The sequence below is a fragment of the Mobula hypostoma genome, chromosome 7, assembly GCF_963921235.1.
Source record: "Mobula hypostoma chromosome 7, sMobHyp1.1, whole genome shotgun sequence".
Taxonomy (NCBI): Eukaryota; Metazoa; Chordata; class Chondrichthyes; order Myliobatiformes; family Myliobatidae; genus Mobula; species Mobula hypostoma.
In genome coordinates, this window is record NC_086103.1 from 187,959,864 (window position 1) to 187,976,247 (window position 16,384).

Below are 16,384 nucleotides of genomic sequence, written 5' to 3' on the forward strand. Positions count from 1 at the left end.
TGGAAGAATTATTAGTGGGGTGAGTGGTTGAGATATAACAGAATAGGTTTGCGAAGAAAAAGAATTTCAGAATCAGAATCAGGTTTATTATCACCAGCATGCGATGTGAAATTTGTTAACTTAGCAGCAGCTGTTCAATGCAATACATAATCTAGCAGAGAAAAATAAAATAATAATAATAAACAGGTAAATCAATTATGTATATTGAATAGATTTTTTTTAAAACATGCAAAAACAGAAATACTGTGTATTTTTTTTAAAAAGTGAGGGTGAGGTAGTGTCCAAAGATTCAATGTTCATTTAGGAATTGGATGGCAGAGGGGAAGAAGCTGTTCTTGAATTGTACCTCCTATCTGATGGTAACAGTGAGTTTGGGGTGAGGGCAGATGTGCATGAAATGGAAGAGAAGCGGGTGAGGGCAGCGTTGATGGTGGAGGAAGGAAAGCCCCTTTGAAGAAGGAGGACATCTCAGTTGTTCTAGAATGAAATGCCTAATCCTGAGGTGCAGTGGAGCCGGAGGAATTAAGAAAAGAAAATGGCATTTTTACAAGTAAAAGGATTGGAAGAGGTGTACTCAAGATACCTTTGAGAGTCAGCAGGTTTATAAAAGATGTCAGTAGATATACTGTTGCCAGAAATGGAGAGGACACGGTGGAAGTTGGAGGCAAAGTTGATGAAATTGACGAGCTCATCATGGGTGCAGGAAGCAGCACCAATGCAGTCATCAGTGTAACGTAGGAAGAGTTGTGGAGCGATGCCAGTGTAGGTTTGGAACATAGAGTGTTCCACGTATATGACAAAAAGGCAGGCATAGTTAGGACCCATGCTAGTGCCCATAGCTACACCGTGGGTTTGAAGGAAGTGGGATAGGCTGAAGGAGAAATTGTTGAGGGGGAGGACCAATTCTGCCAGATGAAGGAGAGTGGTGGTGGAGGAGAACTGGTTGGGTCTGTTGACCAGAAAGAAGTAGAAAGCTTTAAGGCCCTCCTGATGGAGAATAGAAATGTATAGGGACTCAGAGTTGTACAGTGGTGCTAGAAAATTTGTGAACCCTGTAGAATTTGTTTCTATTTCTGTGTAAATATGACCCAAAATGAGGGATCAGATCTTCACTTAAGTCCTAAATCTAGATAAAAGGAACCCAATTAAATAAATAACACAAAATACATTTGGATAGGTACATGGATGGGAGGGGAATGGAGGGCTGTGGTTTGGGTACAGACTGGTGGGACTAGGCAGATTAATAGTCTGACTTGGACAAGATGGGCTGAAGGGCCTGTTTCTATGCTGTTGTCGTCCATGACTCTTAAGTTGATGTCTTCATCAAGACATGCAGCATAGAAATGTGCTCCTTGGTCTGATGAAGGGCTTTGGCCGAAAAATCAACTCTTTATTTCCCTTCATAGGTGGTGCCTAATGTGCTGAAATGTCAATTGTTTATTTCCCTCCTGGATGCTGCCTGATCTGCTGTGTTTCTCTAGCAGTTTGTTGCTCAGATATGTTGCTCGCTGAAGAAAACATTTTGGCTAAAAGCTGATAAAATCCATGGATAGTACTAGCCAGTGCACTGAAAAGATGTCAAAGGAGAAAATAGGGAGCTATTAACCAGCAAACCACTGGGTGTTGAGAATATGCTGGAATCTATTAAGGGCATTTAGAAAGTCATAATATAATTAGACAGGCTCAATTCATATTTAACTAATCTCAAACGAGAGAAAATCCGCAGATGCCGGAAATCCAAACAACACACACGAAATGCTGGAGGAACTCAGCAGGCCAGGCAGCATCTATGGAAAAGAGTAAACAGCAGGACTGGAGGAAAAAAGGATGAGTAGATTTGGGGGAGGAGTGAAGTAAAGAGCTGGGAAGTTAATTGGTGAAACAGATACAGGGCTGGAGAAGGGGGAATCTAATTGGAGAGGACAGAAGGCCATGGAAGAAAGAAAAAGGGGGAGGAGCACCAGAGGAAAGACATGAGCAGGCAAGGAAATAAGATAGGAGAGGGAAAAGGGGATGGGGAATGGTAGAGGTGAGTGGGTGTGATATTACTGGAAGCTCGAGAAATCGATGTTCATGCCTGCAGGTTGGAGGCTACCAGGTGGAATATAGGGTGCTGTTCCTCCAACCTAATGTGGCCACGTCATGACAGTAGAGAAGGCCATGGATTGACATATCAGAATGAGAATGGGAAGTGGAATTAAAATGGGTGGCCGCTGGGAGATACCACTTCTTCTGGTGGACAGAGCATAGGTACTTGGCAAAGCTGTCTCCCAATCAAGAGGCTATACCAGGAGCACTGGACACAATATATGACTCCAACAGACACACCTGGAAGGACTGTTTGGGGCCCTAAGTGGTAGTGAGGGAGGAGGTGTAGGGGCAGGTATAGCAGTTATTCTGCTTTCAAAGATAAGTGTCAGGAAGGAGAACAGTGGGGAGGGACGAATGGACAAGGGAATCGCATAAGGAGCGATCCCTGCAGAAAGTGGGGGGGAAGGGGAGGAGGGAAAGATGTGCTTGGTGGTGGCATCCCGTTGGAGATGGCGGAATGTCTGGAGAATTATGTGCTGGACATGAAGGCTGGTTGGTTGGTGGGTGAGGACAAGAGGAACCCCATCCCTGGTAGGGTGGCGAGATTATTAACTAATCTAATAGTTTTTGCAAAAGTACCTGCTAAGTAGATGAGAGAAGAATTCAGAAATGATGTAAACCAGGAAATATAAATCAGGATTTTGAGAAAAGCTCTTGGTAATGCATCTTGCAAAATGTTTTTCAGTAAAGGCTCTCAGGGTTGGGGTCATGGACCATTTGACGTAGGAGCAGAATTAGGTCATTCGGTCCATCGAGTCACCTCCAGAAACTAATATTTGGTAGAAGCCCTAGCAGGAATACTCTGGTTTCCAGAATTTTCGGCTCCACAGTTGTGAGTTGGTACAGTCAGGACTATAGTTCCTGCAGAGTAAATAAGAAAAATGAAAGCTGAAGTGAGCTGATCCTGCCATGTTTCTCAGTGAAATCTGATTATCACAGCACTATTGATTATTTCCTCTGGTAAGTGCAAGTGCTGGTGCATTCATTCACTTTGTATAGTAAATCTTGATTCCAGTTTTCAAACAAAAGCACACTGCTTCTGATTATCATTCCACTTAAGTTACATTAAACTTTAGAAACATTTCCTGGGCTATTTGTAAACTTATCAAAAATGAATTTTTGGGCTCATCAAAGTGAGGCGCTGCCATAGACTATTTTGGACATCAGCTGTTCTTAAGTAGCTAAAGCATGGATGAAGTACCCTCCATACTGCTCCATCAACATTTCCCACGCATATTAAGATGAGTTACTAAAATTAAAATTAAGTTCACGTCCAGCTTGATTCCTGTGATAAAAGTCGACGCTGATTCCAAGCACTTATAGCTCCACCACTGTTCAATGATCTTACTGAAGAGATTTATTTTTGTTCAATGGATATTTCAAGCAAAATGATAATTTTCTTGCGATCGCAAGACCCTGTTGGACATTGGTTATGTCAAATACTGTAAGTCCAGTTCATTAATTGATTGGAAAGACCATAGGCAGGGGTGCTGCCTGGCCTTGGTTGTTGTGCGGACCAGGCCTTCATGCTGCAGGGTCACGTGTTGCAGCCGTTCAGGGAAGGAGGCGCCGAAGCTGGTGTAGGAAAGAGCTGGAATCAGCGCCGGGTTAGTGGTTGGCTCCTCCAATGTTCGCTTGGTGGAAGTTGAATTGGACTGTGTTCGTCTGCATGTGATGAGAAACTGCTGCACCACAGGCTGTGAAAAAAATACATATATGTAGTCCAAGTCCACAAGCTACAACACTCAGGGACTTGGACTACATATACGTTTTTTTTTTTGTTTTTTTGTGCCTGTTTTTCTGCTATTGTAATTATGTGTTATATGTGCTGTGTGTGACCATTGGTAGTGTTTTGTTTGGCTGTATGCAATGTTTGGTTGAATGACAATTAAACTTGAACTAGATTGTGTCAGTGACTAGAGGGGTCATGTACTGAGGAAGTAGATAAGGGTCGAGAAGCTTTAAATAAATGGAGTTGTCTTGTAGGGAGACTAGGTAAGGGTGGGAAATTACCACCTATGGAGATGTGTTCTTTGACAGTCTGGTAACTTCACAAATACAGATCGTACTATGTTCAATATTTCTGATTTTTTCTTTGATTTTTAAATTCCCTGACTCCTTTGCAATTTGAACATTGCACTGTGTTATGAATACTCTGCAATTGTCTTTACAGAATAAGACAATCCTAATGTATTTAAGAACAGTGTGTGTGGAACAATGAACGGATTCTAATGAAGGAACTTAGGTCAGCAGGCCTAGATGAAATATATCCTGGGATATTAAAAGAAGCCAGGGAGAAAACTGCAAATACTCCGATAAGCATTTTAAAATTATTCCTGGTTACAAGAGTGATGCAGTACTGCCATATAGAAAGGGGGGAGGTTGGTTAAGAAGGTTCATTCAGGGTGAGGTATAAATTGGATTCTACTTTGGCTTCACAGGAGAAGCCAGAGACTGCTGGTAGATGGTTGCCTCTCTGACTGGAGGCCTGTGACTAGTGGAGTACTGCAGCGATCGGTGCTGGGTCCGTTGTTGTTTGCCATCTATATTAACGATCTGGATGATAACGTAGTAAACTGATCTGCAAATTTGCTGATCTATTTGACTACATTATCATTGAGATAGTTAATCTGGGTGAGGAAAGCTATCAAGGCTCGCAACGAGATCTGGACCAACTGGAAAAATGGGTTGAAAATGGCAAACGGAATTTAATGCAGTTAAGTGTGAAGCACTGCACATTGGGTAGACCAGCCAGGATAAGAGTTGCATGGCGAGCACTATGGCACTGAGGAATGCATTTGGTAGAGCAGAGGGATCTGGGAATATAGACCCATAATTCCTTGAAAGTGGTGTAACTGGTAGATAGGATCATAAAGCTTTCGGCATACTGGCTTTCATAAATCAAAGAGTTGGAGTTGGGATGTTATGTTGAAGATGTATATAATGTTACTAAGGCATAATTTGGAATATTGTGTGCAGTTTTGGTCACCAACCTACAGTAAAGATGCCAATATGATTGGAAAAAGTGCAGAGAAAATTTGCAAGGATGTTGCCGGGACTTGAGGACCTGAGTTATAGGGAAAGGTTGAATAGGCTAGGATTTTATTCCTTGCAGTGTAGGAGAATGAAAGAAAATTTTATAGAGGTATACTAAATTAAGGATATGGATAGGATAAATGCAAGCAGGCTTTTTCCATGAGGCTGAGTGAGACTAAAATTAGGAGTCATTGGTTAAAGATGAAAGGCAAAGTGTTTAAAAGGAACCTGAGGGTGGTGAGTGTGTGAAAAGAGCTGCCAGCAGAAATGATGGGTGTGGGTTCAATTTCAGCATTTAAGCGAACTTCGGGTAAGTACATGGATGGAAGGGACATGGAGGGCTATAATCCAGGTGCATGTTGATGGAACTAGGCAGAATAACAGTTGAGTATGCACTAGATGGGCCAAAGGGCCTGCTTCTGTGCTCTTCTTTGACTATTTACAGTGTAATTACAAGCTGGTAGGTACATGCCAAGGAGGATGGATGAGGATAATCTACATAAATTTCAGCAAGTCTTTTTACATGGTCCCACTTTGCCAACAAAAGTTCTGCAGGATCCAGGTAAAATTGGTATTTGAATCCACAACTGGTTCTGTAGCAGGAAAAGAAGACTGTGACTGGAGTGAGCTTACAACCAAAGTTCAATGCTTGTAGCAGAAAAATAACATAAATGATTTGAGATTAGATGTTATTACATAAAAACATTTACAGAAGATATTAGGATTGCCTTGTGGTTGATTAGAGGGAGGAGAAAAATGTTCAGTTTCGGTGAAGTAAAAGTACTGGAACATCTGGACAGTGAATATGCATATATCAGGATACTCTTAAACAACTGCAGCTCAGCTTTCAATACCATCTTCCCCTCAAAACTAATCAATAAACTCCCAAGACCTTGGCCTCAATACCCTCATTCTAGAGTCAGTCATTGACCTTGTTAAGTTCTGCTATGGAAACAGAGACTTCAACCCAACTCGTCCATGCTGACCAAGCTGCCCACCATTTGCTTGCAGTGGTGAATATCCCTTCAAGTCAAGTCAAGTCAAGTTTATTGTCATTTCGACCATAAGCTGCTGGTACATTACACAGTAAAAACGAAACAACGTTCCTCCAGGACCCTGGTGCTACATGAAATAGGCACAGTAGAGAGCAAATTACAATATAATAATAAATGATGTAGATGTCAGTCTGGACTCTGGGTATTGAGGAGTCTGATGGCTTGGGGGAAGAAACTGTTACACAGTCTGGTCGTGAGAGCCCAAATACTTTGGTACCTTTTGCCAGATGGCAGGAGGGAAAAGAGTGAGGGATGTGTGGGGTCTTTCACAATACTGTTTGCTTTGCGGATGCAGCGTGTGGTGTAAATGTCTGTAATAGCGGGAAGAGAGACCCCGATAATCTTCTCAGCTGACCTCAATATCCGCTGCAGGGTCTTGCGATTCGAGATGGTCCAATTTCTGAACCAGGCAGTGATACAGCTGCTCAGGATGCTCTCAATACATCGTCTGTAGAATGTGGCGAGGATGGGGGGTGGGAGATGGACTTTTCTCAGCCTTCGCAGAAAGTAGAGACGCTGCTGGGCTTTCTTGGCTATGGAGCTGGTGTTGAGGGACCAGGTGAGATTCTCTGCCAGGTGAACACCAAGAAATTTGGTGTGCCAGATCCTGTCCAGATGCCTGTCTAAATGTCTGTGAAATGTTGCGGTTGTATCCGTCTGCTTCCACTACATCTCGTTCCATTTGCCCACCACCCCCTGTGGAAAAGCCTGCTTCTCAAGCCCCCTTAAAGAAAGACCGACAGTGACAGGACCTTCTCCCTCCATCCCCATGGTATCACACAATCTAAAATGAAAATCATCTCGGTCAACAGAATCTGTACAAGAGAAGTTCCTGTCACTTGACCATGAGCACCATTTGTCAGAAAGATCACAGAATAGAAATGGCCTTTCAGCCTACAACATGCATGCTGGTCTATCTATCCATCTACACTTTTGCCATTGCCTATATTGATCCTTGGTCCTTCTGTGCCTTGCCTATGTAAGTGACTGTCTCTTAGGGCAGCACGGAAGCATAGTAGTTAGTGCAGCGCTTTATAACACCAGCTGTAAGTTTGTGTTTCAATCCTTTCCACTGTCTGAAATGAGTTTGGTACATACTCCCTGTGGGTTCCTCCAGGTATTCTGGTTTCTTCCCACTTTCCAAAGGTTAGCTAGTGGGTTAGTTAGTTGTGGGTATGTTTTATTGGTGCCAAAAGCACGGTGGCACTTATGGGCTGTCCAGCATAAGCATTGCAGATTTGATTTGACACAAATGATGCATTTTACTGTATGTTTCGATGTACATGTGACAAGTAAAGCTAATCTCTCAGAGGGATTGTATCTGATTTCACCACCAACTCTGGGATTACATTCCAAATATCAGCCTCTGTGTAATTTAGAAAAGGGTTTCCCCTCAGATCCCCTTTTAAACTTGCTTTACTTACAGCTGCAAACAGTGAGATGAATGGATGTATTTGTTCCAATTGAGCAATTTAGTATTGTTTCAGAAACAACGTGGAAGTGTTGCTGGTTGCTACTTAAGAAGCTGTCGCAGTTGAAACACAGCACATCCCACAACAACGTCAGTGCACTGACATGTTTTTCTTTGCATTTCTATAAATAACATGGCAAGCCGTGGGACATTAACTGAGGTGCAAATCTGGTTCTCATCTTTCTGATAACAGTATTTTAGGAGTCATGGGTCTCCAACAGCAAGTGAAAGGATTTCTTCAAATGTGAACAAATTCCTGACAGTTGACACAGCTCTTGAATCCCACAGATGTCTTTGTTTCTTGTGGGGAACTCTGTAAATGCTATAGATGCTGTGTATAAGGTTTTTACGTTGATGCATAAAATTCCATATGATGTGAAACTGATACGGTAAAGTTTGGTTGATCCTGCCGGATTTCTGGACTGCAAAGTTAAATGGCCAGGAGTAGAATCGAAAATAAAGATAAAACATACAGTACAATACCAGAACACAGTACAGGTCCGTTGGCCCATGATGTTCTGCTGATCTTTTAATCTACTCTAAGATTAAGGTCAAGGATTACATCTGCAGCTTGCTACCACCCAAACTGGACCCCCTACAATTCGCTTACCAACACAACTGATCGACAGATGACGCAATAGCCACTGCTCTACGTAACATCCTTACACATCTGGAAAAGAAGGATGCTTACGTGAGAATGCTGTTCTTGGACTTAAATTAAAGGCATCTGTTAGTCTTGCGAGACCATGGATCTGTGCCTGGAAAGTCTTCACTCTCCAGGGTGCAGGCCTGGGCAAGGCTGTATGGAAGACCAGCAGTTGCCCATGCTGCAAGTCTTCCCTCTCCACGACACCAATGTTGTCCAAGGGAAGGGCATTAGGACCCATACAGCTTGGCACCAGTGTTATCGCAGAGCAATGTGTGGTTAAGTGCCTTGCCCAAGGACACAACACATGTTGCCTTGGCTGGGGCTCGAACTCACGACCTTCAGGTCGCTAGTCCAATGCCTTAACCACTTGGCCACATGCCCACACGTTCTTGGACTACAGTTCAGCATTCCACACTGTAGTTCCATCCAGGCTGGACAAAAAGCTCAGAGACCTTGGCCTTGACCCTGCCTTGTGTAGCTGGATCCTAGACTTCTGTCAGATTGCCAGCAGGGGGTAAGAATGGGCTCCCTTACCTCCACCTCTCTGACTGTCAATACAGGAGCCCCTCAGGGCTGAGTCCCCTCCTTTACTCCCTGTAAACCCATGACTGTGTCACCACCCACAAGTCTACTCTGCTGATTAAATTTGCCGATGACACTACATTGATTGGCCTTATCTCAAACAATAATAAGGTGGCCTACAGGGAAGAAGTCATCTCTCTGACACAGTGGTGTGAAGAAAACAACCTTTCCCTCGAAGTTGCAAAAACAAAGGAGCTAGTTGTGGATTACAGGAGGAATGGAGACGGGCTAACCCCTATTGACATCAATGGATTTGGGGTTGAGAGGGTAAACAGTGTCAAGTTCCTTGCCATCCACATCACTGAGGATCTCATGTGGTCTATGCACACCAGTTGTGTAGTGAAAAAGGCACAACAGCGGCTCTTTCACCTCAGACGGTTGAGGAAGTTTGGTATGGGCCCCCAAATCCTAAGAACTTTCTACAGGGGCACAATGGAGAGCATCCTGACTGGCTGCATCACTGCCTGGTATGGGAACTGTACTTCCCTCAATCGCAGGACTCTGCAGAGAGTGGTGTGGACAGCCCAGAGCATCGGGAGTTGTTAACTGCTTATGAATCAGGACACTTGCAAGGACAAGTGTGTAGAAAGGGCCCGTAGGATCACTGGGGACCCAAGTCACCCCAACCACAATCTATTCCAGCTGCTACCATCCGGGAAGCGGTACCGCAGCATAAAAGCCAGGACCAACAGGCTCCAGGACAGCTTCTTCCACCAGGCCATCAGACTGATGTTGAGTGTACCTTATATACATTGGCTGTTCTATCTATTATAAACTATTATAAATTACTATGGTTACACACTGCACATTTAGACGGAGACGTAACATAAAGATTTTTACTCCTCATGTATGTGAAGGATGTAAGAAATAAAGTCAATTCAATTCTGTTCGATTAGTCTAGCCCTTCCCGCCCACATAGGCCTCCAGTTTTCTACCTAAGAGTCTTTACCTATTGTAACTGTTTTTTATCTGAGTTTTAACAGATTTCATAAGTAGGAAGAATGAGACATTTTGTTAGAAGCAAGAGGGTAGCTGTGGCAAGGCAAGGTCCACTCAAGGAAAGAGAACTTAAATGAGTACTTTTCATCATTATTCACCAAGATGGAGGATGTGGATGATGGTGCGATCAGGGAGGGGTATATTGATAAGCGGCTCCATCATGGGCACTAGCCTCACCAGCATCAAGGGCACATTTAAAAGCGACCCTGATCACCCAAGACATGCCCTCTTCTCATGGCTACCAGAGCCTGAAGACACACTCAACATTTCGAGAACAGCTTCTTCCCCTCTGCCATCAGAATTCTGCTTGGATAATGAACCTATGAACACTACCTCTCTATTTTTTCTGTTTTTCCACTGCTTATTTGATTTACATATTTAGATTTCCAAACATTCACTTTCAAGGATTTATGGGTCTCTTGCCAGATCCCACTGTTGTACTGCACTCCTCAGTGCCCTGCTACTCACCATGCAAGTCCTGCCCTGGCTGGTCCTCCCAAAGTGCAACACCTCACACTTACCTGCATTAAATTCCATCTGCCATTTTTCAACTCATTTCCAAACATTCATTTTCCAAAAAAATAAACGTTACAGAGAAGTTTTTGTATTTCATTAAAGAAAGTTACACGTAAGTAATAGACCACTTTTCAAATAAAAATGTGATATCTTTGTAGGTATATAGCCCAGTGCACGATTAAACAAAGATAGCAAACAGGAAGCTAATGACATAATGAGCTGAATGACCTAAACTGTAGAAGGAATCAAACTGGACAAAGGAGAACCAAACTAAAAGCTGGGGGTGTTGCAGGTGTGACAGTTTAACCTTCAAATCAAATCTTACACCATGGCAAGAGTGAGCTTAGCAACAAGGCACAAGGTGGTCATCCTGCATCAAGAAGGTCTCTCCCAAGCAGAAATTTTGCAGCAGACAGGAGTTTCGAATTGCGCTGCCAGGCTCTTCTGAAGAAGCACAAACAAACAGGCAAGGTTCAAGACCAGAAATGCAGGGGTCAACCACAGAAACTGAGTGCAGCAGGTGAAAGATACATGAAACTGACGTTCCTTCTAAATCGGAAGAAATGCAGCACTACTATTAGCTCTGAACTGATAGAAGCCAGTGAAACACAAGTACACTCCTCTATGGTCTTGAAAGGTCTTGAGAGAAGTGGTCTTCATGGAAGAGTTGCTGCCAAAAAGCCATTCCTCCGAAGTGGAAACAAAACCAAGAGACTCACTTACGTACAAAAACACAAAGGCCAGGGTGCTGAGCAATCGGAGCAAGTGCTCTGAACTGACAAGTCAAAATTTGAAATTTTTGGCTCAAACAGGATGCAGTTTGTCCATAGAAGAGCTGGAGGAGCACTACATGGATGAGTGTCTGCAGCCAACAGTGAAGCACAGTGGAGGTTGCCTGGTGATTTGGTCAGAATTAATGGAACCCTCAGTGCTGAGAAGTACAAGCAGATTCTCATCCATCACACAGTACCATCAGGGAGGGATCTGATCGTTCCCAACTTCATTCTGCAGCAGCATAATGACCACAAACACACGGCCAAGGTCACAAAGGATTAACTTCTGCAAAAAGAAGGAGGGGTTCTGCAACTTGTGGTATGGCCTCCACAGAGTCCCGATCTCAACGTAATCGAGGCTGTCTGGGATTACCTGGAGAGGCATAAGCAAATTAGATAGCCAGTGTCTGCAGAAGAACTGTGGCAAGTTCTCCAAGATGCTTGAAACAACCTGCCAGCTGATTTTCTTATAAACCTGCATGACAGTGTGCCTAAGAGAATTGATGAAGTTTTGAAAGCAAGGGATGATCACACTAAATATTGTTTTGATTTAGCTTTTTTTTAAACTGTTTACTGCCCTTTATAATAATTTTTTGATATTCAGAAACTTTTCATTTTATTATTTTGAAAGCATCTTTGCTTTACAGATTTTGTTTGTGTCTAAGAATTTTGAACAGTATTGCTTATGTTTTTTATTGTAATTTCTTTTTTATTAATATGTATTGCAATGTACTGCTTCCTCAAAACAACAAAATTCTCGACATATGCCAATGATATAAAACCATAAGATCATAGAATATAGGAGCAGAATAGGCCATTTGGCACATTGAATCTGCTCCACCAATTCATCATGGCTGATTTAATCTTCCTGTCAGCTCCAATCTCCTGCCTTCTCCTTGTATCCCTTCATGTCTTGACCAATCAAGATTCTATCAAGCTCTGCCTTAAATATACATAAAAACTTGGCCTCCACAGCTGCCTGTGGCAAAGAATTCCACAGATTCACCACTCTCTGGCTAAGGAAATTCCTCCTCATCTCCATTCAAAAAGGATGCCCTATAATCTGAGGCTGTGTCCTCTGGTCTTAGACTCTCCCACCATAGGAAACATCCTCTCCACATCCACTCTATCAAGGCCTTTCACCATGCGTTAAGTTTCAATGAGATCACCTCTCATTCTTCTGAATTCTAGTGAATACAGGCCCAGAGCCACTAAACGCTCTTCATATGACAAACCATTCAATCATGTTATCAATTTTGTGAACCTCCTTTGAATCCCTCTCTAGTTTCAGCACATCCATTCTAAGATAAGGAACCCAGACCTGCTCACAATACTCCGTGAGGCCCCACCTGTGCTTTATAAAGTTTAAACATTAAACCCTTGCTTTTATATTCTAATCCTCTTGAAATGAATGCTAACACTGCATTTGCCTTCCTCTCCACAGACTCAACCTGCAAATTAACCTGTAGGGAATCCTGCATAAGGATTCCCAAGTCCCTTTGCACCTCAGGTTTTTGTATTTTCTCTCCATTTAGAAAATAGTCACTTTTTTCTACCCAAGTGCATGACCATATACACCCTGATACAGTATTCCATCTGTCATTTCTTTGCCCATTCTCCCAATCTGTAGCTTCTCTGCTTCCTTAAAACTACCTGTCCCTCCACCAGGTTTCATATTGTCTGCAAACTTTGCAACAAGGCCATCAATTTTGTTATCCAAATCATTGACATATTCCGTAAAAAGAATTGGTCCCCATACAGACCCCTGTGGCAGCCAGCCAGAAAAAGCTCCCTTTATTCCCACTCCTTGCTTCCTGCCAATCAGCCACTGGTTTATACATGCTGGAATCTTTCCTGTAATACCATGAGCTTGTAGTTTGCTAAGCAGCCTCATGTGTGCCCTGAGACCTCATCCTTAATAATCGACTCCAACATCTTCCCAACCATTGAGGTCAGACTATCTGGCCTACAGTTTCCTTTCTTCTTCTTGAAGAGTGGAGTGACATTTGCAATTTTCCAGTATTCCGGAACCATTCCAGAATTTAGTGATTCTTGAAAAATCATTACCAGTGCCATAACGATCTCTTCAGTCACCTCTTTGAGAAGTCTGGCGTGTACACCATCTGCTCCAGGTGACTTATCCACCTTCAGACCTGTCAGTTTCCCAAGAACCTTCTCTCTAGTTATAGTAGCTTCATGTATTTAATGCCTGCTGACACCTGGAACTTTGACCATGCTGCTAAGTGTCTTCCACAGTGAAGACTGGTGCAAAATACTTATTCAGTTCATCTGCCATTTTGTTGTTCCCTATTGCTACCTCACCAGCATCATTTTCGTGCAGTCCGATATCCACTTAAGCCTCTCTTTTACACTTTGTAGCTGAAGAAACTTTTGGTATCCTGTTTAATATTGTTTTCTAGCTGACTTTTGTATTCCATCTTTAAACCTGATTCTGATATTCTAGGGTGTGTTGATATTGAGGAGATGTTGAAAACATTAAGTTGGATAAGACTCAGAGCTAAATGGAATCTATACCACATCTTACAAACTTGAATTTTTTGTGGAGGTGATGAAGATGCTTGAGGATAGTGCAGTGAGAATTTATTTACATGGACTTTAGTAAGACATTTGACAAGGTCTTCTATGGTGGACTGGTTCTGTTATTAAGTTGGATATAAAATTAGGTTGGTCATAGAAGGCAGGGCTAATGGAGGAGGGCTGTTCTTTAATCACTGTCTTGCTGAATGGTGGATTGGGTTTGTTGGATCATTTGGCCCTTCTATTTCTTAATTACTTATACACATGTTTGAGTTCACTCGTGCTCTTCCACTCTGTGTTAAATCCAAGAAAGAATTTGCAACTTTGTAGCTTGGCTTTGAATTTTCCCAATACTTCACAGGCAGTGGCCAGTTTTTAAAATTGGTCATTGTTAGGTGGAGAAATATGTTAGTGATGTGGATTTTCTACAATATATCAATAATATTTAAAGTGTAAATGTTGGTGGAAACTGACAACTTTGCATTAATGTGCAAGGATCTTGAGTGGGGAGGTATAAAGGGTGTTCTTTTAATTTGTGCTTCCTTTATACTACACAAAACCCAAATGTTTATTTTAGAGACAGATGTGAAAAATGCAAATTGATTTGGTGTGATTAGTACCAACTAATTTTTAATAAAGGGCCTGTTACTGTGCTGAATCTCTAAATAAATACATAAATGGGCCATTCTAATACTCTGTAGTATTGAGCTTAAATAACTGAGGGCTTTGAAAGTTTGGATTGAGTATGTCAAACAGCAAAGCTGGAGGTTCAATATTGTGTATTTGTGGTAATTTTAATTTTGTACATCAAATTGCTTCTGTTCAAATGACAGACCTATATATAGCAGGCATTATCTCCTCAGACTGTTCAGGCACAATATGACTCCTGAGAGATAAAGCTGTAACCAGTTTGTACTGCTGGATGTTTTTTCAGTTTATGCTCATTGGTGGGCTTGAGAGCACTAAGTGGAAATGCTGCTGTGCTCTGGAGCTGCTGTATCGGGTACATCATCTTAGCTAACTTTGGTTGAATCAGTGCCGGCAGTACTATACCTGGTATTAAACCCTGTGAATGTTAGCTGTACTTATACATGTATTCCATTGTGCTATTGGCAAAATTGAGGTGCAGTCTAATCAAAAGAGACAGGATGGCTCCTTGCCTCTTAAATTGAAGCCAGCTGCTAAGTATGTAAAGATGCTGAGAGATGCAAGGCTGGAGGGTGAGGATTGGTGGAGAGGGACTAGCTGGATTATTCTGTAATACAGGCAGAATTCACTTGATGGGCTGACGGCCTCCTTGTAAAAATGCTGAAACCTTTTTTTATCTTTAATAATGTCATTTAACTTACCTACAATGTGGTTTTGTAGATGATAATACAGAAAAGGGAGACGATTCAGGAGGTTGAGCAGACAGACACTCTTGTATACACATGAAGGATGCCCTGCAAGTACCAAAATGTCTGCTCCCAAATGGCTGCCATAAATTTCATGCCACTCTTGGCCATAACTTTGTTTTGCTTTGTCCCATTGTATTGCTGGTTGGTTATTATCTCGAACAATTACGTCTGGATGGATTGTTATTGGGAGTATCTGTCTGATTGATGGACGACATTGATTCTTCATCCTGCCTTTGTTTATTAAATTATTGCTTCTTTACAAGATAGTTTTGTGTCTAGTCAGAGTCCTGTTATTATCCCAGCAAGCCAGAGCTGAATATACTGCATCAACATAACATTCTCTTTTCTCTTCACAGATGAAGCGAAAATCAGAGAATGGCCTTGATGTGCGATCATTGTCACCAGGAAAGAAATTGTGCAAAGGATCTGAATACTCCAGGTACTGACTTAGAGGTTGTATCAAACTCCCGGAATGGGTTACCCTTACAGTTAATTAAGTTCTTGCTGCTTCATTCACTGTCTCAGACTTAGAACTAAAAGAACAATTTGTTTTCATAATCCTCTCAATTCCAGCTGCATTCTGAGTCTGCAACAGTATCATAAATTATTAATGCATCTGAACAGTACATCAAAGATATAATTTCTTATTTAATATTAATGTTCCATACAATACATCCTGCCAATGTATATTTCCAGACCTTAAATACCTGACTTTATGAGTTTGAATATTTGTCATTAGGTATTCCCTGTTAACACATGACATTGTCTCAAAGCATTTCATATGATCAATTACTTTAAGGAATTAGATTCAGGTATGTGTTATTAATTGTGCAGCCACACAGTACGGTCATGTTACTTTGTGATAAACTTGAATGGATTTACACTTGCCCAGCTTTGCCGGTGCTGCACTCTGCTGTTCGATAGTTAGCGACAGCATCAATCCACCATGGCTTTTCAAGCGCTTTCGCTACATCTACAAAAAATGGAATTTCCAGGTAGCCAACCATTTTAATTCCTATTTCCCAGTCCTGTTCTGACGTGTCTACTGTCATGATGTGGTAGGAGGAGCAACACTTCATATTCTGTCTATCCTGATGGTATGAGCATTGACTTTTCCAACTTCTGTTAATTTTTTCCCCTCCTCCTTCCCTCTTCTCAATTCCCCACTCTGGCCTTTTACCTTTTCTCCTTACCTGCCTCTCACCTCCCTCTGGTGCCCCTCCTCCTTCCCTTTCTCCACTGGTCCACTCTCCTCTCCCACCAGATCTCTCCTTCTT

The 16,384-nt window shown here is 42.2% G+C and overlaps 1 protein-coding gene across 2 annotated transcripts in view; it reads left to right on the top strand.

Moving 5' to 3' along the window:
* LOC134349853 (F-box/WD repeat-containing protein 7-like) overlaps nucleotides 1-16,384 on the top strand; it is a 239,931-nt gene that overhangs the window by 152,448 nt on the left and 71,099 nt on the right. For both annotated transcript variants that reach the window (XM_063054804.1, XM_063054805.1), the window contains one exon: nucleotides 15,464-15,546. In XM_063054804.1, the coding sequence (XP_062910874.1) occupies nucleotides 15,464-15,546 (83 nt within the window). The remainder of the gene's footprint in view (nucleotides 1-15,463; nucleotides 15,547-16,384) is intronic.